At 46.5% G+C, this 27,475-nt stretch overlaps 1 protein-coding gene across 1 annotated transcript in view; it reads right to left on the bottom strand.

Moving 5' to 3' along the window:
- Positions 1-27,475, bottom strand: part of CFAP54 (cilia and flagella associated protein 54) — a 3,669,934-nt gene that overhangs the window by 880,591 nt on the left and 2,761,868 nt on the right. The window contains exon 42 of the mRNA XM_069629416.1: positions 8,025-8,225. Coding sequence (XP_069485517.1) covers positions 8,025-8,225 — 201 coding nt within the window. The remainder of the gene's footprint in view (positions 1-8,024; positions 8,226-27,475) is intronic.

The raw sequence follows: 27,475 nt of genomic DNA, 5'->3' as shown, positions 1-27,475 counted from the left end.
GCACAAGGAAGATGCAAGATGCCATGAGGCCTAGCAACCTCAAAAAGTCGAAGGCTGGGAGACGTTGGGCATTTTGAAACTTGTTGACCATCTGGAGAATATCTTGAGCCCTCACCTCTGGTGGTGAAGCTTTTCCCAGGGAAGTGTCAAGGACCGCTCCAATGAACTGGAGTCTCTGTGATGGTATCATCTGTGACTTCTTTAAATTAAGGGAGAAGCCCAGTTTGCGAAGGAAGTGGCAGACATAATCTAGCTGGATCTGAGCTTGTTACGAAGATACAGCCCTGATCAGCCAATCATCCAGGTAGGGGTAGACGTGGATCCCTTCCCTCCTTAGACTCGCAGCCACTACCGACATTAGCTTGGTGAAGACCCTCGGGGCAGAGGTCAGCCGAAATGGCAGAACTCGAAATTGATAATGAGAGTCGCCAATTGCGAACCTCAGGTATTTCCTGTGTTTGAGATGGATTGGCACATGGAAATAAGCATCCTGAAGGTCCAGAGATACTAGCCAGTCCTGGAGCTGGAGGGCCTGAAGGATCTGAGAGAGAGTTACCATCTTGAACTTGTCCTTCCTGAGGAACTTGTTCAATTCTCGTAAGTCCAGGATGGGTCTAAGTCCTCTGTCCTTCTTTGGTATGAGAAAGTAGGGGGGAGTACCAGCCCTTGTTCCTATCCGCTACAGGTACCGGTTCTATGGCACCTTTCTCTAGGAGGTCTATAATTTCCTGCAAGAGGAGCGGATCTGGAACTTTTAGAGAGCTGTGCCCCGGTGGATGACTCTGAGGGATGTGTAGAAAGGGTAGGCAGTAACCCTGGGCAACTGTCTCCAATGCCCAAGCATCTGACGTAATAGCCTGCCATTCCGTCAGATGGTGAGTTAACCTGTCCCCTACAGGTGTTTTGTGTGGAAAGACCTCAGAGTGGTTTGGGGGCGGCTGATGCAGATGCCGAGAGTAAAGAGGCACCTGCTGCTGCGGCCTTAGTACTTTTGACCCGTCCACCTCGGGTGGATCTCCATGGGCCTCTTTGAGCCGGCTGTCCTCTGCCTTTCCCGAATGCGGAATAATAGCAAAATGACTTTCCTCTCCCAGAGGTTCCTGAGGGGTGAAAAGGAGTTTGGCGGATAGCAGCTCCTAAAGATTTTGCTGCTGCTTTAGATGTCTGCAACTTTTCCAGACTGTCATCAGCCTGTTTTCCAAATAATGAAAAGCCGTCAAAGGGCATATTCAAAGGTCTGGCCTGTACATCTGGAGCAAAGCCAGATTTTCGCAACCACGCATGCCTGCAGATTTTTGTACTTGCTGCCATGGCCCTGCTGATACTGTCAGCGGAATCGATGCCAGTTTGAAGTGACTCGCACATGGCATCTTTGCCATCTTTAATAATGTTAAGGAAGGCTTCCTTTTCCTCTCCTTCGGGTATGCCGTCAGCTGCTGATGAAGCACACACCCACAGTGTGTGACTGAACCTGGCGAGCGTACAGGTGGCGTTGAGGGACTTCAACGCCATACTACAAGCAGAGAAGACTTTCTTTGCCATAAAATCGTACCTCTTGTCATCTCTATCCTGTGGGACAGTAGGGTAAGCGGTCCAGCTGCTTGATGAAGTTGCCGCTTGGACCACCAGGCTCTTTGGAGTTGGGTGTTTTGATAAGTATTCAGGGTCAGCTGCAGCTACCCTATACTTGGCTGATAATCTTTTATTGACAGCAGGGATAACTTCAGGAGTTTCCCAATTAGATGCAATCTTTCTTTGTAAGGCTGCATGGAAGGGGATCACAGGATCTTCCTGTGGACCTTTGTCTAATATGTCTGTCAGGTCATCCTGTTGAAAAACAGGCGAAGGCGCAGACCAACCCATAAATTCAATAATCCTTGCCATCAGGGTTCTATAGGGTGTTTCGGCATGTTCCCCTGGGTCTGGCTTAACAAAATCTACTTCTGGGGAAGTGTCCAGCCCACTTGCCTCATGTAATGACTCCTGTAGGTCTATCAACCTTCTTTCCTCAGAGGTGAAATCCTCTGAAACAGGTTGTGTGGTCCTCTGCAACCCGAAGGTTTCCTGGTCAGAATCTTCCCCTTCTTCATAAATTGAAGATAGTCCAGGGTACTCTGACCTCTGAAATGGTATAAAACCCATTTCTAAGGCAGAAGGAGCCAAACTCGTCATTATTGGGCGAGAAAACGTAGATGTTGTCGACGCCGATGTGACAGGCTTCGAAGGTGCCGAGAACGGCGTCGAGAAAACTAGAAGAGGCCTCGAAGAACTCGAGAGGATCAGGATCCTACTTGAGGATGTGGACGACGGTCTCGGCGCCGTGCCGGAGGCTCGTGGAATCACGGTTGGCTGTGGAGTAGCCGTGGTCTTCTCTTTCATCGGCGTTGATGGCGTCAAGTCGATCGACCGATGCGTCGAAGAACCCTTCGACAACGGCGTCGATGGCGCCGATCCATGCGTCGAAGGGATCTTCAACGACGGCGTCGAAGACAGTGCCTTCTTACCCGATGGCTCGTGGCGCTCTCGGGTGGAATGTTTCGCTGGGTGCTGCGACTCGTGGCGTTTTGATTTTTTGGGTTTTTCACCCGGGGTATCACCCTAAGCTGTCTTCGAGGGGGTTGAGGCCGCTTTCTCGAAGACGCTTAACATTTTCTTCCTGAATTCATCCCACTCAGCCTGAGAGCTGTGTTTCGTGGGGCAGGAGACCCTTTCTGGGTAAACAGAAGACGACGAGGAAGGGGATCTTCGACGTCTCTTCTTTGAGTGTCTTGATCTCGACGAATGGTGGGAGCTACTTCGAGATCTAGAATGGGAATGTTTTTGACGGCGAGGAGACGAATGCCTCGACTCAGCCGAAGAAACTTTCGAGGAGGTTTTCGCCGTCATGGACATGCAGTCCTCACACTCCGAACAATGGTAATCGGCTCCCAAGCACCACAAGCAGATCCTGTGTGGATCCGTTATCGACATTTTTTTACCGCAGTCTCGACATCTTTTGAAGTCGGATCGCGGCGTTGTAAGTTCCGATGAAGATGCCATTGAGAACGAGTTGGTATATTAGAGTAGATGTAGAAGGTTTATCTGACTGAACTGAGCAACGATGTGCCGAGGCCCCCGCGAAGCACGGAAAAATGGAACTGAGCAACGGACGCCGCGCGTGGCGTTTTATGGGCATGGTGACGGCGGCGCCGATACGGTGGCCGTCGAGGGACATCGACTCGGCAGACGTCGACGTGCAGCGCCCTCTACAGAAAAAATTTCCGAGGCCAGCAAGCTGGAAACATATTATCAAAGATAAGGAATACGTCGGAGGACACAATCCCTCCGAAAAGGCCACATTTCTGCCATTCCTTGTAGTATACCTTTGATATTGATGAGGACATGTGATCTTAGGTATAAAGAAGATTCTTTCTTTGGGTGTTACCACCTTAGTTTTAACAGGAGTTTTAGGGATATGAAAAGGACAGTAAGCCATAACCTCTTCTGGCATAGTGCTAAAAATATCCCTTTCAGAGGGAAAATACTGCCCCTCACCCCACGGCTTCTCCTCCCTATGACACTGGGCCCTGTCTCCACCCAGGTGATCTCCCTCAGTACACCACCCCCAGGATTGGGATCGAGAAGTGTCTGCCCTCTCCTGGCCACCTGGGAGGAGACTTTAGGCATGGTTTTGATGAGGGATCCTGCCTAAAGTCTCCTCCCAAGTGGCCTGGGAAAGGCAGACGTTTTACAATCCCGACCTTGTGGGTGGTGTTCTGCGGGAGGATCAACTGGGAGGAGAAAGTGCCCAAGGGAACGGGAGGACTCAGTGTGGTGGGATGCAGTATTTGTCTTCCTCTAGGGAAGACATCCCCTCAATACAAAGGTATGTAATGGTTTGTTGACATAACAATATTTTTGTTCCCCAAGTTGAACATCTTAATATAGGGATAAACAATCAAACCATTAGGCATTGAAAGAAATAAAACCCCTTCTAAAACTCTGGAGACTCATAAAGCTAGAAGCGCCCCTAACTCCCAAAGGAACAGTGAAAGGAAGTCTATGAATAACAACAATTCAAACTCTAAAGAACGTTATTCCTCTATACAATCCAGTTTTGTGATTGATCCTTATGTTATTCCTTTAAAGAATATTATGGGTAATAGAAATGAGTTTGAGGAGGCTGAAAATCAAGCTAGAAAAAACAATTTTGTCATTAGGGACTTCAAGTCCACATCTGAGGGAGACAGGGAGGCTTAAAAAGCCCCCTCAGGTGCAGGCCATTAGTGAACAGGGGAAGTAGTTAAGAAGAGGAATGAAAACCTGGCAGGAGAGTACATCAGATATCCTAACAAGACAAAGACAGAGAGCCAAGTTAGTTTGTATACCATGTATACCAGTTATGTTATCTATCAAGAGAAAGCCAAGGAACTGACATTGTTGGATAAGCAACCACGGAAAGAGAAATACAGGGGAAGGGAATCATCCTCTGGAACAAGGAACTGTGACCGGGTGGAACATTTGTGTTGGAGCTACACATTTTCCTTTGAGAACACTTTATGAACCACTCAAGGCCAAAGACATTACCCTTTTCAATTTAGAATGTAGTTTGTTCAAAGTTGAGGGCCAGAATAGTACTTTGGACACAGGACAGTTTTGCTTTGGACATTTTGACATTGACAGATCCTTAGTTTTCGTTTTAGGTAGGGGAACACCTCTTAGAGCAGGGACAGAGAGGCAATCCCCATGCCCTTTTATTTAATTTAAACTCTTTGACCAAAACCATGACTCTCTTGTGTCCAAGTCTTCTTCTTGGCTCCACACAGTTGGTAAGTTGCCTTTACTCCTTCCTAGATTTCTTAACCTTTCTTCTGTTCACAACCTGTTCGATGTAGTTAATAATTAAAATTCCCCAGAATTGTCTACACTTTATATGGGTTAAACCTTAACAGTGCAAAGTTGTGCATTTTTATCATATAGGGTTTTGCATATTTCTTAGACCTTCTCTAAGTTCTCCCTTACTACGATTCTGACCAACTGTATTCTCTCTGGTATTTGGAACCAACCTGGCCAAATTTGTTCTGGAGCTCTCATTATTATTATTTATTATTATTCTTATTAGAACATTTATAAAGCACAAAACTAAGGCCTGAGGGCATCTAGCTCGTGCTCTTCCTCTCCTGCCCGATAATATGTAGGACTTTGCATGGACTTCCTCAATATACAGATTCAAATGGAGAGAAACCTGTGCAAGTTTGTAGTATCCTCCCAACAAACAGATCCCAGTGCGAAAAGATTTGTCACTCCCTCCCATTTCTGTCAAAAATGTTGATTAATAAATGCTTTAGGTTTTGTTGAATCTCCCTACTAACCAATTGGTCTGGGTATGTAATATGGAGGTGCGCAGTTTCTTAATCTTTACAAGTTGTTTCATTTCTTCCAGGATCCTGGACAAAAAAAGAGATACCTTGGTCTGTTACTATTTCCTGCGCAAAGTTCCCTGGCAGACAGTGTTATTGGATGGTGGGGTCGCCAAGGGAGCCGGGTGCTGCCAAGATTGATGTGATGCTGGCCTGGGCGTGGCATGGGGAAGATCCCCTGGCTACCCCCAAGTATATAGGGCAGCAGCTTGTCACAGTGCAACCATACATGCTCCTGTCCCTTTAAGGGAATCGAGAAGTGGAAGTCTTGCAGAGCTGGCAATGCGTGCATGTTCAGTACTCCTTACGCAGCTACAGTAACTGCTCTTAAATCTACTTAGTGAAAGAGAGAGATCTGAGCTATGGCAGGAAATATGAGATGCAGAGTGCCAACCAACACACACGTCCTCCACATTTACCATAAGATAGGCTAAGGGAGTCCACCCAGAGAGCAGGGCCAGAGCGTGTCAACCAGAGAGAGGATTACGCCACAGGATAGACTAGTCAATTCCAAGTCGTCTATCAGAACTAGAACCCATGCTCAGTTGTAGGATCCACCAACCAGCACCTATGCCATCTACCCAAAGAGGATGATGGAGTTAGCAACTCCAACATGGCAGACATGGTTCTTGAAGTTGCGTTTCAGCAGTCAGTTGAAACCCATCCAGGGCCAGAGAACTAGGACGCCCACGTTCTCCATAGAAAGCCTGCACACCCGAGAACCTTTATGGTAGAGATGGGTGGCAAGGCAGGGCCAGGGAGTAGCACGTATAAAGAACGAGGACTGCCACCAGGGAGGGAAAGCCTATTATAAGTCCCACAATAGAGCTGTATGCCTTCCCCAGGGAATTGGCCGACAGCCAGTCCTATCCCAGCTCCCGCACCTGAGTCCCCTCACATCTAAGAAATACTTGAAGGTGGAGCTCAGTCAGTGACTGGGGAGTTGCGATAAAGAGCTCAGTCGGAGCTGGCTGGAGAGGTGGAAAGAAGGAGCTACAGACAAGAGACTAGAGGAGAAGCCCTGAAACCATGGCAGAGCTGGAGACACAAGGCTGGAACAGGCCCACAAGCATGGGGTAAGGAGTGGAAAAGGGGCTGAAGAGGTGGCCAGGAGGTTGTGCAAGGGCAGACTTCGTAGGTAAGGATGAGCAAGGCCCAGAGGTGTGGAAGGAAAAAGGGACGAGGAAGATGTGAGAATTAGAAGACAATTGGGGACAATTTATTGTTATAAGAATGTCCAGGGGATGAAGAAGGTGACCAAACAGGTAAAGAAGTTGGGAAAGAGCAGATGGCTAGCACAAGAAAACACAGATGAAAGGTGAACAAGAAAATAACAGGAGCTAAACAAAAGAAACAGAGTTGGTGTAGATTTTATGAAAGAGTTGATCAAAAGAAGAGAAGGGGAAACAAGAAGTGAAGTTTGTGGTGACAGAAACAAGTACAGGTTAACCACTGTACAACATCAAGGAGTTAGAGAAGGTGGAAGAATTCATACTGTAGAGGGGATTACATGTTAGAAGCAGAGAGAGAAGATGGCTTAGTGGAAAACGTTGTGGGATAAAAAGCCACCAAGGAGGAGAGAGAATCTGCAGCATGTGGTGGGAGAGCCAGTATTGGAAGAAAGGGAGGAAGTGAGAGGCCTAAGGAGAACCCTGCCCCAATTTGTAGGCAACCTTTGCCATCCTGTGTCACTGATCCTTACTGGATTACCTGCTAATCATGTTCCCACTTAAAGAGCCCACACATACGCTCCAAGTTTAGAGCAGAAAACTGTGATGAGGAAGGTGACCTTGAAAACTGTGGGACATGGTCTCAGCAACCCCTTGGAAGCCTGCAACGGTATATGCATATGGGCTTTTGCAAGAAGCTGTAAATCTCGAGACTCTTCAATCTCAGAATTATCTTATGCTTGTATTGGAATTCTGTTCCATCCATATGTTCTTGCCAACCCCAACGATTATGGTGTCTTAGGCTAGGAACAAAGCTAAGAAAGAATTAGGAGAATTAGTCCAGATAGACTCCAGAAAAGCAAGACACTATGCTGATCCAGAACATTAATGTTTTGTTTGGACTTGCAGATGTTGACATTTTACATTTTTGGTCCAAGGATGAGATGCAAGATATTTTCAAGATGGGTCTTAAATTAATAGTAACTTCTTCAGTCATTCCATCATGATCGTTAATATGGGAAAGGAAGTTGAAGGGAAGAAGAAGAAGGTGAAATAGGGATTTTGTGGATCAGCAAACCAAGTTTTTTGTGAAGAGGCATTAAAAGTTGGATTACAGTATTTCAGGATGGTGCTATGAATATCACGAGCTTTTATGAAAGCCGACCTAACATTGATCAGTGCACTTTTCATTTTAAGATTATTGGGATTCGAACATAAGAAGGGGGTGCATAGGATGTTGAATGTTGAACCATTTAAAGTTACAGATGGCTAAGACTCAGGAGGAAGTTTTTGGAATATAATATGGAAAGAAATGAGTGTGAAAGGCATGTAGAAACAATGATCTTAAGACAAACCTAACCACCATTTGCTGAAAGACCATCATACTTATTTTTAAAATGTATTTAAACAACTCTGTTGGAACACAACATTATTTAATAAGAAGTACATTGCTTACCAATTGTCTTTTCATATGAAAGGATAAGGACTGAAAGTTGCGTGTGAGTTAATCCCTTGCTTTGTACAGCAATGGGGGAAAGGAATTCTTCTTCTGAGATGTCCGGTGGCACAGGTTGCTGTGTCTGAGCTTCTCCTATGCTGAACCCCACTTTTCCAGGTAAAATGCAGTCACTATCCTGTGTTCCCATAGATTCTGATCCTGTAAAATAATGTATCTGCTAAATATAATCTGGAAAGACACTGAGAAAGTTGTACAGTAAAACTCATCACTGGACCAAATGCTCAAAAATAGCCAAATCATTTTTTACATCCTACATTAAAATAATTAATTTCAACATTGGTGCAGTTTGGATACTGTTCTTTAACCTATGCAAGTTTGAGTTGTCACACGTTAACATCACAGCTAATGCACTGCAACTGAACCTTTGGAGCAAGGGGGATAGTAGAAAAATATAAGCAATGTTAACTTTAACCTCAAATTAAAATGATGTTCTTTTAAAGATGCCTAAAATTATTATGTGATTTTGAATATCAACTCAGTATAAAATACTAAAAGAACTAAGAAGAGAGCTGCGACAAAGTCTAGTCTCCTACCTGATTTCAGGAACTTCTAGGTGGTGACCAGGGAGGCAGAGTGCCTTCCTGTGTTAGAGGATTATGGGGTGGGGGTGGTATCTAGAAGATGCCATGGTTGCCCTACCTTGGTCTCCATCATATGGCAGGGGACAGTCACAGGACACCCAGTGAGGCCCTTAAAAACTATCTAATAGTAAAGATGAGGTTGGAGCAGAATGTCAGGAAAAAGTTGGTGATAGTCACTAAGTGGTTGGGAAACATCAGGAGGAGGTTGGCATAGATGGTCTGGAGAAGGCTAGTGATGGTAGATCCGTTTGGGACCTAAGAGGAGGTTGTTGATAGTAAGGAGGTGGTTAGAGAACGTCAATAGGAGGAACATCAGGAGGAGGTGGGGGGAAGATTCCCTGATAGAGCCGGAAGGCATGAGAGGGCCCAGTTGGCCCACGGTGGGAGGAGGAACTAGCTTGCAGTGTGGCAATGAGGGGAGAGATCTGTGCAGGATTAGAAATGCCTTGAGGAAGAGAGGAGCCAAGATCCCAACAGGCCCAGCTCAAAGATCTTAGGGATGAATGTGTTCTACATGGGTCTTGGATCAAATTAAACTCTCCAGAAAAACTTCTACTGTACAACTCGCTCATTGGAAAGATTTAGCAACATATCCAGGAGACCAGCAAGGAGCTAGACTGACCCTGGGTTCAGGATACCTTTGAAACTTGTAATGCACAGCTAGGACGAAGTCTGCGGATAACCCTAACACCCAAGAATTGCACAGAGAAGATGGGTTCAGAACCCCCTGAAACCTGCAAACCTGCAACCAACCAGGACTAAGAAGCTCAAAATTGAGACAGTGCCCAGTTTAGATTGGACAGACATTATATTTGTCCCTTAGTTTTCCTTTTGTGCTGTGAAATACAATTCACGTTATACTGCTTCTGGAGTCCAGCCTCTCTTTGTGTTTCCCACTCTGCTATATGACACAGCTTTAACATGTAGGGTCAACATTGTATATTATGCTCAGAAACATGATAACTGAAGCTGATGTGGTTGAAGTATCTATCTGCTGACCATTAACATAGCTCAGTGAGTTAACTGCTCGCTACAGAGATCTGTTTGCAATCTGTAGTCACCAGTTTGAAACCTGGCAGGGCCAGATGAGTCCCTAATCTTCACAAGTATCACGCTGAGTTGGATAATATTAACATCTATTAGATATGAGCACGTCTCAGGGAAAGGGGGGGGGTGTGTTGGGGAAACGAGGGGAGGGTGTATACAATTCATTTGTTTTGTTTTCTTTGTTCCACGAACTGCCGGCCTCCGACTATAAATCGGCACAACTTACTAAACGACACTGATGTTCAAGCTATGCTGTGTATGTCGGTTTATATGTACAATGCTAGGAGGTACCTGTAACAATCTTGAAAACCAAAAAAAAGAGTTTGAAAAAAAAATATTAACACCTATTATTAAAGTGCTTGAACATGGGAGGAATCTGTCTTTAAGCGCATTATACAAACGTTTTATCATCAACACAGTTTAAGAGAACACTGGCAAATGATAGAGGTAGCTTAGAAAACGTTTATGATTATTGAATTAAGGAGGGTCAGCATTTGAAGAATTCAGAATTTAAAGATAGATAACAAGTCTAAGGAAACTAATTACGAAGTTGGAGGGTGTCATTGCATGGATGGTACACCTTCCGTAAAGGCAATTATTAATGCACCAAAAACATAATAAATAGATCTGATTCTCAAAAAAAGCTTACTGTAAGAAAAAGCTCATCATTTAGAAAGCACGAGTGGCAGAAGGTGGTTGGTGGGAAATTAAATCATTAAAACACATTGCAAGAAATCACTACATTTGCAATAGCCCGAAGAAATCGCTTTTAACATCAAGAACAGAGGAAAGACTGAATAGACAGTTATGACTCCTAGAGTGATCTCTAGGAGCATGTATTAACTGACGGCCCTCAAAAGGTCACCTAATCGTTATCACACCCACCAGCTGTGCTATCTATGGGGCATTCTGAGCAAACACTGTGTGACTTACAGAAATGGTGGCCGAGAGGTTTTTCTGCTTGTGTTTTTTCCTTTGAAAAAAAACACTACACATTCTGTGACATGGCAGGCATGCATGCACAAATCGATGTTAGCTGTGAATTAAAAGAAAAATCAAAAACATAAGATAATATGCTGGTAACTAAGAGCTCAGAAATGTGTGTCATCTCCTACCCTGCTCAGGTTGTTGAAGACCATATGTAGTTGCTTAAACTTACTAGGAACACTGAACTGGGGCTCTGCCCTGCTGCCAGCCTCCCTAAAAAGGTGGTGTCCCCACAGCCCCTCTGGGACCTAGGCCATCAGAGGAGACCATGTTGATAATTTACCTGACATGCCTTAAGGAGGTAAGTAGTCTTAAGAAAGGAGCGGAAGGTGAGTGCACATATGCCTAACAAATGCATGGCAGCAATGTCTGCAAGTTGAATGGTCATACATAGGTGGAATGAAGCACAGTGACACATATCTCGATCTTACAAGTGGCATGCAGGACACTGCAGTGGAGGTCAACATGGAGGTGGGCATTGAGCCTGGCCTGTCAGCTGAAAAAACAGCAGAGGAAGAGTTGGCTTTGCAACACCCTGCCCCCGCTCGAGGCTTCTGTATTCATCAAAACTCCAACCAGAATCCTAATAATATACCTGCAGGATCTGGTAGTGATCAAGGCTACCGTGGGTGTTCTCACAGAATGACATGCCACTACTCACAGAAAGGAAGAACTTAAAAAGTCACGGAGGCCTATGAGGCCTATGAGTTGTTGAACAAAACGGAAGGCTTCGAGTAGATCCACTGACAAACTGGCATGTTGTCTGCCCCAATGGCAATACATCTCTCCATCTGCTCCAAGAAGAGGGCCCAAATTCAATCTGTATCTCCGGGTCCACCAACAATACGGCTGATCTTTTCAAAATCTGTAAGGAACTCACCAATCCTACTGCAGTGTCCACCTCTCCTCTTCCATCACAAGTTCTCTGTCTTGCACTGGCCTCCCCTTTCACTACCAAAAATAAGGACATCCTGTCCTCACTCTCCTCTACTCACCTCCTTACTCCCCCACCTGCACTCAGGCCTCCCTTGACCCCCTCTGCCCCTCCCCCTTACTCTCCTCCTGTTCACCCACAGCACAGGATGAGGTCTCTAAAGTTGTCTGCTCTATGAATGTCTCCTCAAAACAAGTGCCCCCCTTCTCCTGCAGAACTATCAAGGACAACATTTCCTCTCTCACTTCTGCCTTGAATGATTTCTGCAATCACTCATTTGCCACTGGTTCCTTTCCGCTAGCCCTCAAGCACTCCCTTCTGCACCCTCTCCTAAAAAAGTTGTCTGCACACCCTTCCTGCACAGCTATCACCTTATCTCCATCACCCCTTTCTTGGGAAAACTCTTGGAGAAGTTGGTAATCTCCCAATTGATCCACAACACTGCATCTGTTGGCTGTCTCCATGACCATCAGTCTGGCTTCAGAGCATCCAGGGGAAACTGCTCTCCTAAACACTTGTGAAGACCTGCTCTCAAACCTCAAGGCCAACTCTCCTTCCATTCTCATTCTCCTTGATCTTTACACAGTCAACCATGCCACCCTCATAAATCAACTCCATGATACCCTTGGCATCATGGACCTGGCATTAGATTGGCTGACTTCCTTCCTATCTAATTGACCGTCGCTGTGCACCTGGGCCCTTTCCCATCCTCCACTTCTTTCTCTACCTGCAGCGTCCCTCAGGGCTCAATCCTATTGCTGTGGCTCTTCAACATCTACCTTGCCCCTTTGGCACACTTGATTTCCTTCGCCCCTCACTTCCAGTGCTATACTGATGACACACAGCTCTCCTTCAAGCTTCCCTCCATTAACTCCTCACCCTCCGCTCTCATTCCGGGCTGCCTTACTGCCATTCAGGCATGTTGCTCGGCTAACGATCTCCGTCTTAATGCCAGTAAAACTGAGATCCTGTCTCACCGAGATCCCTGCTTCCTGTTTCCCCCCTACTCTCTGGTCTTGGGTCCTCTCCCCTCACCATCCTGTGAGGCTAAATAACTTGGCGTTATCTTTGACTCCTCTCTGTCCTTCTTCCCTCACATCATGGACCTTGGCAAGAAGACCCACTTTCAACTTCACCTCCTCAGACGCATTTTACCCTTCCTCACCTTTCCCCAGAAACTCAAAGTCTCCAGAGCTCTGATTCTCTCTAGGCTGGACTACTGCAATAGCCTCTTCCTCAATGTGCCTCTTTCCTCTCTTCGTCCCCTTCAACAAATCCAGAATAGGGCTGCAAGACTTATCCTTGGCCTCAAGCCAAGGGACCGCATCTCTCCAACCCTAGAATCCCTCCACTGGCTCCCTGTGGCTGCAGGGATCGAATTCAAGATCCTATGCATCATCCACAAGGGTTTTCGGGGCCTGGGTCCCGCTACATCCAAGTCTCTCTCTAAATACCTCCCTGCTAGAGCCCTTCGTCCTCTAGCTCCAACTCTGCATATCAGATGTTTCTCCAAGCAGAGTTGGGGGGTGGGGAGTGGATCGCTCTATTCGACTGGTGCCTCCCTCTGGAACGATCTCCCTGCCTATCTCAGACTTCTGTCGGATCTCCTTAAGTTCCGAAAACTTCTCAAAGCCCTGCTTTTCTCTACTTCCTTCCCTCCCTCCCTCCCTCTTGCCCTCCCCCTTGCTAATTCCCCCTTCTGCCGCTGCGACTGGCGGCCTGGCCCCTTATGAGTCTTACTGGGTCTCAGGCCACCCTGACCAGTCTTACCAGCATCCCCCATGCACCCCTCCCTGACCATCCTGGTTGGGCTGCCATCCCTCCTGAGTATGGTCCTCGCACTTAGACAGAGGTGTTTGATGGAAGGTGTTTGACGGAATGTCTTGGGGTAGGGCAGGACATGCGTGACAATATCCTATGACATTAGAGGGGAGGTAGGATAGATCGGGATTAGGAATGGGGGAAACCATGTCTTAACCTTGGGCATCCCACTTCCGTTCTTCAAGGAGACTACATCCCAGTAGTACACCTTCTCAGAATCACACTTGGGGTCAGAATCTAGCAGTCTTGTCCTCTTTATTACCTGAAAGGGGCAGGGGGTGTTGAGTGAGTTAAATGTGAGCACACCCTCCAATTTCGCACACCTCCTACACATTCCTTTTCTTCACCTCTGCTCCATCTAGACTCCCACCCTCATCTGCTAAGTCTTGCCCTTTTCATAGGGGCCTCGGCCCTGCTCCGCTGACCTTCTATTATAATTGTTTAATAAATGTGATATGCTTAATTAAATTGAAAGATGGCCCTGCAGCGGCGTTGTGAGCGCCTCCCATTCCTTCACAGCTTCTTAAGCAGAGCCGATATCTGGGACCGCCCCATCTTGAATTTGGTATTCAGGCTACTTTGCAAACTTTGAGTTTTGGAGTCCAGGTGCTCACAAATGTTTTCTTCTGCATGGGGCCCCTGAACACTGGCTTGGTAAGCATTTGGCTGTATGTTTTCTCCCCTCAAGGCAAACTGTTATGTGGTATTGCTTTGGGGGATTAGGCCGCCCAGTGGTTGGTCTGCATAGCTCTGTGTCCCTTAAAGGGACAGAGCTTGATGTTAGTGTCAAGTAGCAAATCCCTACCACGTGAATACGAAAGGGTGGGTTCGAGCAGGGGATACTTCTTTCGCTTAGGCCCTGCATCACTTAGGGGATAGTGATACCCGGCCTCCCTTGTCACCCTATTTCTTACCCTCAGAGAAAGATTTTGTTATTTATTGAATATTGATAAGGTGCACAATACAACAAAATGTTTTTCCAGGTGCCACAAGACAAAAAAGGGGGCAGGGGGGTGTCAGGGGGAGGTGCCAGGGAGACAGGGAGATGAGTAACACTAAGGGTCAAATACTATGCCTTGTGACATTTGGATCGTGCAAGTGCAGTAACAAAAAGTGCAGGGGGCGACTGCTGAGGGGAGATGGGGGTAGGGAGGGGTAAGTGCCAGGGGACTATATTTCATTTTAAAATTTGTTTATTGGCATTTTGTTATTGTTACATAACAGATCTGGTGATTCATTCATGAGTAAAGGAAAGAAGAGAGATAGAAAGATGAACTTGAAAAGGAAATAGAAACAAACAACATTAACTGTCTCCATTTGTTGACAATATAGTCAATTGTAAGCAGTTGCAGTTTAGGGGGGTTGTTCAGGAAGCAGGGGAGATGATGGGGGTCCCGGCTGTTCTCTGGAGGTGTTCCAACTTGAGTGCCGCCGTAGGTGGCAGTTCGCTGCAGCGTTCGTGCGGAGGCGCTCATGGGGGCATATCATCTGAGGGGTGGAACATGCTCCATGTTAGTTCTTTCCAGGCGTCTAGTGCCTCGCTTGTACCATCTACCGATCTGGCAACGCTGTCTTCCCAAGCTTTAATTTCCGCGCCCACCCAGCTTTCCAGTTCCCTGTGCCATGTGTTGTATTGTGGCCCGTGGGTCGTTTCCAAGCCATTGCGATGGTTCTCTTAGTTAGCATACATGCTATGTCCATGAGTTTCATTGGGTGTTTGGTTTTAGCCAGCCTGGGATAGGTACCAAGTAGGCATTTGCTGGGGGACCATTCGTATCGTGTCATACCTGCCCTTTTACAGGCCTGCTCCACCCTTGCCCAGAGGTTCTGCTTTGCTATTTTGTGCGGGGTTAAGGACATGCGGTGTAGTACGTTTAACTGTATGAGGCGGAACCAGGAATTCCTGGATACTTCTTTGGGGTAAGTAAGCGCTCTTTCCAATTCTATGTCGGTCGTTGCCTTTTCCAGGTCCTCCTCCAACCTTGACCTCAATGCAGTGCTGCGAGGATTCAGGATGTCACTTAGCCGGCCATATATTTGGGATACCGGTCTCCCCCCCTCCCCAAGGTTGTATAACAATGTCACGAGGGGGTCTGCTTCTGGTTCCTCAGGCCAGGTCTCCCACTTAGCCCGTGCTACCTTGCAGATTCTTTGGTACCATAAGAACTGGACGCTAGGCATGCCGTCCTCCTCTTGTAGCGAACTCTTGGAAAGTACCCCCCCCTGCATATAGGTCTCCCCCAGGGGTAGACTTCGCCTCTTTCCCAGAGTCTAATATTTTGCAGATCGGCGCTGGATTTGCATAGGTCAGCAATCAGTGGGATTTCCGGTGAGTATGGGTGTTTCGCATGTAAGAGTGTTTTGGACCTGTGCCATATTTTCCTGCCCAGTTCAACGAGTAAGGGCTCTTCCTTCAGAAGGTGTCGGGGTGTCCATATGAGTTCCCTTGGTTGAAGTGGGGAAGCCACTTGGTGCAGTAGGGTTGTTTTGGGCGTAATGTCATTTGGTTATAAAGCTAAGTTGTGCCGCGAAATAATATTTCTCCAGATTTGGTAGTTGTATTCCTCCCTGTCTATATGGGAGGACCAATGTGGAGAGTGACAATCTATGTCTGTTTTTCCCCCATAGAAATTCACGAAACAATGTGTCAAGCAGGCGAAAGAAGGGGACGTTGATGTAGTAGTGCACATTTTGAAACCCGTATAGGAATCTGGGTAGGACAATCATTTTAATAATTGATGCCCTGCCTATCATGGATAGGGGAAGTTTGGACCAGAAGCCCATCTATTTGCATAGTGTGGGTAGCGCTGCCTTGGTGTTGTGCTCATGCATTAGTGTGGGGGTGTGTATGATGTTGATCTCAAGGTATCGAAATGAGTTTGTTTGCCACTGTATTCCCACCGAAGGGAGGTCTTCTGCGTTCCTGCCCCTCAGGTCTGCTAGTGGAAATAGGTAGGATTTGTGCCTGCTGAACTGTATTCCAGAGTCCTTGGTGTAGTTGTCCAAGATTTGTAGCATGGTTGGCACATTTAGGTGTGGGTCTTTGACGTATAAGAGAACATCATCCGCGTACAGGGAAATTACGTGGTCCAGCCGCCCCACCCATATGCCCGTGTCAAAAAATTGCTTCCTGAAAAAGATGGCGATGGGCTCTAACCCCAATATGTAAAGCATGGGCGATAACGGACATCCCTGTCTAGTTCCCCTTTCTATGTCCCATACTGCAGGAACGCATTTCCCAGATTTCACCCGCGCTCTTGGTTTAGTGTAGAGCACTTTCACCCATCTGATGAACCTTCGCCCAAAGCCGAACCGTTTAAGGACCATTGTCAACCACTCCCAATAAATAGAATCAAATGCATTAATGGCGTCTAAGGACAACAATGCATACAAGCCTTCTCTCCGATTGGTCCGGTCTATAATTTGCTGGAGTCTACGTAGGTTCAGCGTGGTGTTGCGGCCCAGTAGAAAGCCACTTTGATCAGCATGAACTATTTCTCCCATATCCCCGGACAGCCTCTTGGCCAGTATTGTGGTTAGAATTTTGACGTCATAATTGAGATTTGCGAGGGGGCGATATGAGCCGCACTCGCCCGCAGGTTTGTTTGGTTTAAGTATTGGCACTACAAGGGTTTCTCTCATGCTATCAGGCAAGACTCCGTGCTCTAGCGCCTCTTGGAAGACCTTGTGTACATAGGTTTTGTAAAATTCTGAAGGAAGCCCACCGCCGCCAGGTGGCTAGGGATATGATATGATATATGGCATTTGTAACGTGCCTATACATAAGTGTTTAATCGCCTCTTTTATGTCTTCTGTAGTTATGTCTGCTTCCAGTATTTCAGTTTGTGTGGGGGATAGTCTGGGCAGACCTATCTCGTCCAGGGTGTTTGTGATCTCTTCTGGGGGGATCAGGTCTTCATGAGAGTACAGCTGGGCATAAAAGTGTTTAAAGGTGTCGTTGATGCTCGGCTGCGTCTGGTGCAAGTTGCCGCTCTCGTCTTTTAATGCAGTGGTTGGGTGTCTGGGGTGTTCTTTCTTGCAGAGCCAGGCCAGCATGCGGCCGGGTTTGTCCGGTTCAGCGTGTGCCCTGGGGGTTCTGGTAGTGTAGTCGAATTTAGCAAGCCTGCCCCAGGCCTCCTTGCATTCTTCTCTAAGCGCTCGAAGTGCATCTTCGCCCTGTTGACTACCTGGGGGTTGGACTCTAGTCTCTCAATTTCCTTCTTACGGCCTTCCAATTCTGACCTCAACAGCCTTCTAATCCCTCCCGCTTTTGCTATAATCTCTCCTTGCATTACTACCTTCAGTGTGCCAGGAGGCTATAGCCTATGAGTACTCTAGTCACTACAGTGAGTAATATTATTACTCATACGTCCGTCCCCTTTTCTCCATCCTTGTGGGTGATTTCACCGAATAAGAACATAGGGTGGAGCTGTGACAACCTGCCTCATATCTAGGATGAAGCGCAAAAAGGTTCTTCAGAACTGCCAGACCAAACTCTGCATCATGCCTGTAGCTGGTGTCTAGGGAATAGTGCCTACAGAAGGCAGACAGAGTGTACCAAGTATCCGCCTTGCTGATGACATCCCAAGAAGCATGTCTCTGAAATGCGATGGCCGTGGCCTTAGCTCTGACCGCATGAGTAAGAATCCCCTCAGGAACAGGCCTGAACCATCCAATGGGCGATGGAAGTCTTGGAAGTCTGAAAGCTGGGGGAGGAGCCCCCAAAAGTCCCAAACAATGCCTCAAACTTATTGAAGGATTTCGTCCGAGATAGATAACACTTGGGGACCCTCTTGGGATGCAAGGAATGCAGGGCCCTCTCTGCCTCTGACTGTGGGTTCAGGAAGAACACTGGCAGGCAGATCTCTTGATTCAAATGAAATGGAGAGACCACCTTGGGCAGGAAAAGTAGGTGAGTGCGCAAGATGACCTTGTCGTCGTGAAACAGGTGAATGGCTTGCACGAGGACAACGCCTGCAGCTCACCAATAAAACTGTCTTTAGCATTACCAAGTAGATGTCTACCAAAGTAATCGGCTTAAAGGCTTGCGTTGCAAAGCTGCCAGAACCACATTGAGGTCCCAGACCGGATGCAGTCTATGCACTGGAGAAAACATTTTTGACAAACCCCCTAAAGGTGAGCCTTAACCACCGGGTTGGCAGCCGAAAACATATGTTTGGGGGAATTCTTGTAAGACCTGATGGGTGCCAAATACATGTATCAAGTATCCACCTGGACTCCGGAACTAGCCAATTGTGCCGAAAAAGCCAATACGTCATCCAGAGGACAGGAGACGGGGTACAGCCCCTTGTCGCGTGCCCAATGGCAGAACCTAATCCATTTGCTCTTATACTGGAACCGAGTCGAGGGCCTCGTGGCCTGCTGAATGATGTTCCAGTTGTCATCTGAAAATTGAGCGTGCTGAAGCCTCAGCTGATCAGGAACCAGGCCACAAAGGCGAGTTTGGCCGCGTCTGGGTGCTCCACTGCCCGCCATGCTGCGTCAGGAAGCCCTTGCTGGGGACAGGAAGATGGACATGACCCTGGCAGCAAAACTGCAGCAGATCCGAAAACAAGGGTCTCGAAGCCCAGTGGAGGGGCAGCCAGGATGAGGCTGCAACCCACTCAGGCCCGGAATTTGTGGAGAGTCATTTGGAGAAGGGGGATGGGTGGGTACGCATAACACCTGTGGCCATGCCAATGGATCTGGAAGGCGTCTCCCAGAGACCCCAGACCCTGAACCGCCCATGAAGCAAACTGGGGGCACTTGGCATTCTGAGGGGATGCAAACAAATCCAGGCCAGCAAACCCCCAATGCTGGAACATGGGCATCAAGGAGTTGTTGTGCAACTCCCACTCATAGGTGTTGAACCCCAAGCGACTCAACTGGTCTATTTCTACACTGCTGCCCCCGGCAGGTAGACTGACCAAATCCAAATCCTCTCTGCAAGGTTCCATTTCCAGATCGAAACCACCTCCATGCATATGAGGGGGAACGGGAGCCACCCTGCTTGTTCAGGTAAAACATTGTGGTAGAATCGTCCGTCTTGACCAGAACTGACTTGTCCCTGAGTAGGGGCAAAAATGACTTGAGGGCCAGGCCCACTACCCGGAGCTTGAAGAGAATGATATGTAGGAGGGCTTCCGTCCTGGAACATTCTCCATGAATCGCATAGGCCTCCAGAGGAGCCCCCAGCCCAAAAGAGAGAAGACCGTCGTCACCACCTGGGAAGTGCGAGAAACCTGAAGGTCTCTCCCTAGCTATTCCCTGTTGATCTGTCATCCAGGTGGCCATCACGACCATTGCTATTGGATCCAGTTCCTGGGGGTTGACCAGTGAGGGAGGATCACCTGGATGGGGGTTCCTCAGGGAGTCAGAGTGGGATACTGACGGGTGAGACACAGTATCCCCCTTCTTTCAACACCTTTTCCCCATCCTACCACTTAGGACATTCAAAACCACTGCTGCCCTCTTTTCCGCCACGCAAAAGAACGGACTAACACTTGAGCCATTTACCTGACATGTCCCAATAAAAGGATCAGGCAAAGTCAGGCAATTGATCAGAATCACACACACCTGATGGCCCTTTCCCTTCCCCACAGGGATAAAAGGTAGAGCACAGAACGAGCAAGGTAGAGCGCACGACAAGACAGCTATCCAGACTGGGCAGTTCAAGAGGAGGGGAAAGGCAGCAGATATGGAGAGGCTGACAAGAAGGGACATGACCTTGCCCTTTTCGAGGCAGACCCGCAAAACCTCTGCAGAGGGAATGGTAAGACCGAGGACAAAAGCCCAAGTGTGTTGCAGCAGATATCAATGGTACACGCAGGGTATCGACGCTGATAAAAGGGAGGGAGGGAGACTCCTGGTTCTGTGGTACCGGCCTTGACCCCAGTTACGAGAAAAGCTAAGCGGTTCATCACAGCTGGTGAGTCGGGGGGGAGAGCCGATAAGAGCCGGGCTGCGGTGAATGACTGTCGCAAAGTGGCAACTTGAACCAAGTTCAATGAACTGTAAAAGTGTTAAAGGGGAGACCAGCTGCAGAGGGAACTGCTAACTAAAGACCCCGTCTGAGTGAAACTACAGATACCAGAAGGCCGTAGGAGAGCCGCCAAGATAGGTCAAAGTGGTCATACAGGAGGTCAAGCAAAATCCCTGTACATTCGAAAGCCTTTGACGTAAGAACTATAAAGAAAGCAAGGGAAGTGAATTCCACTACATGAGAAAGCAAGGGAAGTGAATCCCCTAAACACTGAAAGTAAATGTGAAGGTGGAGTTGGCAAGAGCGAACCTGGAAGAGAGATGCTGACAAGGAAGGGGAAAAGTCTAAAGTCCCAAGAAACAGTGTGTTGACGAACGTGAACCCGTCCGAGGGATGTCCACTGGAAATGTTTAGAAAGACATTAAGTGAAAGCCCTGAGAAGAGAAAAGGGCTGGGACAACTTGCTGTTTCCCGCTGTGGTGATAAGCATTGTTTTTGTTTCACGCGCTGCGCTGCAGAGACTGATACCGGAGGGCTGCAGCTTCTGAAGTGCCTATGATTTTAACGGAACGGGAGCGTCAGAGACACACCTCCTGGAACGCTGTACAAAGGACACAGCTGGGAATCCTTGCGGCGAGTATCCCTGAGAGGAGAAAAGGGCTGGGACAACTCGCTGTTTCCCGCTGTTTGTGCTGATAAGCTGTATGCTCCAAAGGAAAGAAATCCAGTTTAGGCGGTGAAGTAGGAGGACAAGTGGTTTGTTGTGGGCAGGAGTTAAGGAGTTAGCCTACTTACTATCGGCCCTGCATCAATTTACAATTTCGCCCCACGCTCTTCTTGGATCTTGATTGTACGGCCACACACTCCATATAATACGCTGGTAAGTGCAAGCGGGAGCCAGCTGGGAGGCAGACTGCTGGGGTTCAAACCCCTTTGATCCTTCCCCTCTTTCTATCGTCAGAATTTCCCACGGGAATCAATAACTTAAGTGGAACATTCCGCTCTTCACTTTTATAATATTCTTCCTGACTTCTATATGAATGCAAATTACGTGACTTGTTCTACAGTCTCATAGGCATCCCTGCGCGGTTGCTGCACATAGACTCCGTCTGTTTGTTTACATAAGGAAAGCGATAAAGATCAATGTCTTCTCTGTATAATTTGAGGAGCGGACCCTTTTCTGAGGATTCTAGAGCACAGGATTGGGACGGCGCTTACACTGAACAAATAGTCAGCCCACAGGCTGGTCATCTGGGGTTACCAAGCCTCAATACATTAAGTGGGGGGACGGCTCACATGACTGTGCAAGTTCACCAAAAGACTGCTGCCCAGACAGCCCTAATGTGGACAGTCCTGTACACAAATCAATTATTCCTTTACCTACACGTGTACATGACTTTACTTCGCTACCAATATAAACTGAACGATTGATACATTCTTTCAGAGGCGCAGACATAAGAGTATGAGTGCAGTCCACGTAAGTGCCCAACGGTCCCAATCTAATGATCTGATTACCATTGTCGAGATCAAGCAATCTCACCTGTTGGGGCAGGGGTTGGACATTTTCACATACAACTATTCGCCTACCCTGAAGCAAAATCCTCTGTATCAAGGGAATGTGCTTAATTCAACTGAGGAGTCCCAGAGGGAATCTATGGCTCCTGTTGACTCTAATCAGAATTTGCCAGCGAATGTATATAATATTGACCAGCGGAATCCTAGTAAAGTAATGAGGGGAGGGGACTTTACCCTTCCAGCTCTGAACTTTGTTCTTAATTCCCTGGTCAAAGTGTTCAAATTAATGAAGGGAGACGTGCAAACACACACTGGAATCCTTATGGAAATGGAGAAGGATATTGAGCAGTTTGAATTTTCTGTTGTGGGACTGAGTAATGCAATACATTTTGCGGTGGTACCCTCTCTAAAGAAGCTGGTTGAAGGGTTCCTAAAACAGAGCGATGAGCTGATGGGGATCTCTTGATTACGCTGCTGAAGGAAGACAAAGAGACTAAGAAGTCACTTGCGCATCTCATACTACAACAGACAAAAGACAAAACTAAGGAAAAAGAAATGGGCTCTATAACTGAGGGATCCTTGCCTTCAATAGTTGAAATAGCAGATGATACCCCTCTCTCTGAGGGCCCGATTCTCATCTTGGCGCAGTGAGCATGCTAAATAGCACAACTCACTGCGCCATTTCTTTACGCCCAGGCACCACTGTTATTCTCATGTGGGCCTGGGCGTCTTCGCAAAGCACGACAGTGCTTTTGCTGTAATCCGCCTGTTTCTAATGGAAACAGGCGGACTGCAGAATCGCGGCAGCATTTCCGTTAAATAACGAGGGAATCGTTATTTAACTAAAATACTGCCGATACACCAAAGTGAGCAGTTTCAACATTGCAGGATGTTGAAGCTGCTTACTGTTGTGTATAGGAAAGTGTTCATATACACCTGTGTGGTGTATATGAACACTCATTTAAAGCGAGCAGCTTCAATGTTGCATCCTGCAACGTTGAAGCTGCTCGCATTGGTTTAAATAAAAGTGTTCCTATACACCTGTGCAGTGTATAGGAACACTTTCATTTAAAGCGAGAAGCTTCAACGTTGCAGAATGTAACGTTGAAGCTTCTCGCTTTGGTGTAAATGAAAGTGTTCATATACACCCGTGCAGTGTATATGAACACTTTCATTTACACCAAAGCGAGCAGCTTCAACGTTGCAGCATGTAACGTTGAAGCTGCTGGCTTTGGTGTACATTAAAGTGTCCATATACAACACGGGTGTATATGGACACTTCCATTTACACCAAACAAGGCTTCTTGTGGCACTCCTCCAGTTTAACGGTACCAAAAGGGTACCGTATATGTGCGCTAGTTTAGCACACATATTAAACTGGAGGAGTGCCACAAGAATAGGCTTCCAAAAAGCCAGTTTACAAATGGGGCGGTTGCTAGGTTGGTTTCCAACCCATCCTAGCAACCGCCACATGTATTCCGAACGTGGTGCATTCCTTCCGACTTCGGAAGAATGCACCACCTTCAGAATAGGTCTTAAGTACCAAAAAGGTTGTTAACCCTTTTAACGTCCTTTTCGGTACTTAACACCTTTATGAGAATCGGGCCCTGAGTCTGTTATGGAGGAGTTTTGTCGCCTGGCACCAGGCTGCTGAATGCATAATTGAACCACCTATAGTATCATCAGAGGAAATAATTGATGCACCTGCACAGGAAACCACTGCCAATTCTATACCACGGAGAGAAAGCTTGCAGCAGACATATAAGAGAGGGAGCAGGGCGAGACGCAGGAAACAAAAGCCAGCCCTGCCTGCATCCAAGTCAGTGGCACCACAGGAGAAGTTGAAAAACATGAAGGTAAAAAAAGTAAAAAAAATCTAAAGTCAACAACTTTGTTAAGGGGCTCAGTGGTCAGGAAAAACTCACTGAGTAAAATGTTCACGCTCAGATAGAGGAGCAACAAGTCGAACCCCTTGATTTCAAAGGCTCGGTTGCAGGCAAGCCTAAGAAAAATGGAAAGAAAAAAGTACTTTTGATGCCAGAAGAACACACTGTGCCTAAAGTAACCATAGTTATCCAGACTGATGCTGGATGGGGCAAGGATCCAAGTCATGGACCTTCGCACCTACAAGAAGGTTTGAGATCGTGACAACAGGGAAACCGCTCAAATGGGCTCTGATCTTTCTACATCGGCACAAATTGGTCCGAAAAGCTGTTTCCATTCACAATCCGGGCTTAAAAATAACTCCAATTTTCAATGTGCTTAGGAAAAAGATGTCATTACCATTAGGAACACCTGAAATTCAAACTGAATCCCAGAATGACAAAAATGAGAAACTCTCTTCGCAAGTCGAGTCTGAGAAACGAGGCCTACCTGAAGTAAGCCAGAAAAAAGGCTTCTGGCAATCTCTCCAATGATGGAATGTCCTGGAAACCCTACTTTGGAGGGGGGCAGTAACACGAACAGCGGGGGGGTGCCATCAAGAATCCTTTGCTCCTTACGCAGTCCCCAGGCTCTGGTTTACATGTGATACCAGCAGACAAATTAAAAAAACATTGAACAGGGGGGTTTTCCTCTCAATGTTTAAAAAGATACCAGACCTTTACTTATTCTCTACGATGGACATGGAGTATGTTCAATTTCCGGAGTCTGGTTTGACAAGCTTGGTAGAAGTAGGGTTCACTTCTCAGATTGGTGCTAAAGTAATATTAAATGCTTCTGATAAGCTGCGCCTTCAAGGTTTAGAAGTGCTGGAAACCAGACCAGGCACCTAAGTCGATGCTGTGGGTACTGGTGGCAATGATGGGGTCCCTCCCAAATAAGGGTCTGCACAAAATAAGTGGCAAAAGAGTCCTGAAGTGGAATCTAAAGGGGTGGTTGACTCATTGTTGTGGCCAATGCTTCCTGAGCTAATAATGCAAGTATGCCAGACCTCTCTTTAGTTGGGAGAACATCAAAATTACCGGTTGGAATACGCAGGGTTCCAGTTCATTTAAGAACAATGAGATGAGAGCTTTGTTATTTGGGAGATGTGACCTGATATTACTACAAGAGACCTGGTTCGTGAACATACCTGAAATAGAGGGTTTCAATTTAACAATCCAACCAGCAACGTTAAAAGCTAAAGGTAGACCGATGGGAGGCCTTTTAATAGCCTGTAGACGGTTTCTATTTGACGATATAACAATTCTTCCTTGTAAACAAGAAGGTATCCTTGTGGTGAAGGCGGTCACATCCTCAAGCAATGGTCACATAAAGGTCATAGTTATACATTTGTACTGGAACACTGCTCATGAAAAACTGTTGGAATTCTTAGATTCAATCTCATCTATCCTTACTGATATTAAGTTGTCCCACCCCGATGCATTTGTGGTGGTGGTGGTGGGGGGGGGCTTGAACTCTCAATGTGTCCAAATAACCCACCCTGGTCCCAAAGGAACTAGGAAAGAAATAGCTACGAATGGAGGAAGATGGTTGACTTGAATTTATTTGATGAATGGGACCTTAAGATCTTGAATGGCTCAATAGAAGGGGATCTTCCACCTGCTACCACATGGTGTCAGGGCACTATAGAATCAACATTAGACTACATTTCTGTATCTAGGAACCTATTTGAAAGATGTGTAAATTTTTCGGTAAAAGGTGGCATGACCGACCATAAGCGACTCGAAGCCCTTATAACCTGGAATATCCGTAAAAAAGCAGCTCATAATCCGGTCACTGTAAACCCTCACAAAAATCGGCTAGTAAAATATCGTAGAGATGGCGATCGCCTTAATGATGGCTTGGACCAACTCTGGGATAGGATGTCCTGGTACGAATTCGAAAATAATCTTAACCCCCCTATCTTTCACGATTTTCTGTGGTCTATTGATCAACCACATAATCCGCCACAGGGTAAACAACGCACACAGAAACAATTGTTTGATGAGGCAACTTGGTCTAAAAAAAAATGAAACATGTAGTCTATTAAGAACGTTAAGGAAGGAGGAGTCAAACAAACTTGCACTGGCCGCTGAGACAAAAACTATTAAAAATAACTATCGCAGTTGGTCCAGACATCATAAAATGTCACGTTTGCAAAATAACGGGGAATCTATGCTGCGCTCTTTGGCTTCAAACTCCACTCGTAACTTTTGGACACTAATCAATAACATTAATAATGATCAAAAGGGTGTTCAAACAAACACTGTGTCAGAGCCTGATTGGATAAGGTACTTTGGGGAGAAATACCTTAAACCACAAGGTAAGCCTACTTTTATAGTAGAAGGTCAATGGGCACTAAGATTTACTAAAGAAGACATCTTAGACTTCATTAGAAAATCCTCACTATCGGGATCAGCTGGACCTAATGGTCTTACTTACCAAATCTTTAAGAGAAATCCTGATCTATGGGCACAAATTCTTCACAAAATTTTTAGAGGAATTACAGAAAACAAATCGATTCCCCCATTATGGAAGTCAGCCATTATAGTGCCGATCTTTACGAAGGGGGATCGGAAAAACCTGTCCAGCTATCAGCCTATAGCGATACTAGACGCCGTGAATAAGCTATGTACTCGTCTAGTGTTGAGAGAACTTGAAGCCTGGACAAAGGAGAATAATATACTCCTAAACAACAGACAGGCTTCAGGCGTGGCCCTTCAACATCATTAAATGGCATTATACTGGCCTCCTTAACAAATATTAAAGACAAAACAAATGCACGCAAGCTTTATGCTGCATTTATAGATCTCTCGAGCGCATTCGATCTTGTTCATCGAGATCGGCTTTGGTCTAAGCTGGTGAAGCGGGGGGCCCCGAAGGGACTTGTAGACATTCTTGCAAGTCTACATGATGGAAACACAGTGAGAGTTAGACTCACTTTAGATGGCCACCTGTCAGAATACATCACAGTGAATAGAGGGGTCAGACAAGGCTGCATGGTAGCACACTTTCTTTTCACCTTCAATCTTGCAGAATTTGGACAGGAGATTGATTCCTCAGCTCTGACCAGTGTTAGGTTGCGCTTGTTGCCTATAAAGTGGCTCATGTATGCGGACGACATTGTCTTGTTAGACAAGACACCTGTTGGTCTGCAAAGACTTCTTAGAGCGTTAGATCACTACATGAAAGAAAATGACTTTGTTGTTAACCCAGAGAAATCCACGGTTGTCATTTTTGGAGATAAGGGAGTCCTAGGAGTCAGATTCCCCTGGTCAATAGTTGATCAACTTATTATATACCAACTATACCTTGGATACACTCTGTATGCGGTTCCAACAATTGGGTTAAGATTAGCGGACACACTGGCTAACACTACACAGCTAATATCGCAGTTGAAAAAGATTTCGGGTTTATACTGCAAATTCTCCATTTAGCCATTAATTAGATTCTATGTGGCAAAGGTGGTACCAGTTTTACTTTACGGTATAGAGACTAAACCACTACTATGGTCTATTGACTGGCAAAAAATTTAAGCCGTGATCTGGAAGCAGGTGCTGGGTTTGCCCAAAAGTCTACAAATGTTTGTACTGAGACA

Source organism: Ambystoma mexicanum, chromosome 12 (assembly GCF_040938575.1).
Source record: "Ambystoma mexicanum isolate Mex_15411 chromosome 12, UKY_AmexF1_1, whole genome shotgun sequence".
In the NCBI taxonomy this organism is placed as follows: domain Eukaryota; kingdom Metazoa; phylum Chordata; class Amphibia; order Caudata; family Ambystomatidae; genus Ambystoma; species Ambystoma mexicanum.
This window is presented reverse-complemented; position numbering and strand designations above follow the sequence as displayed.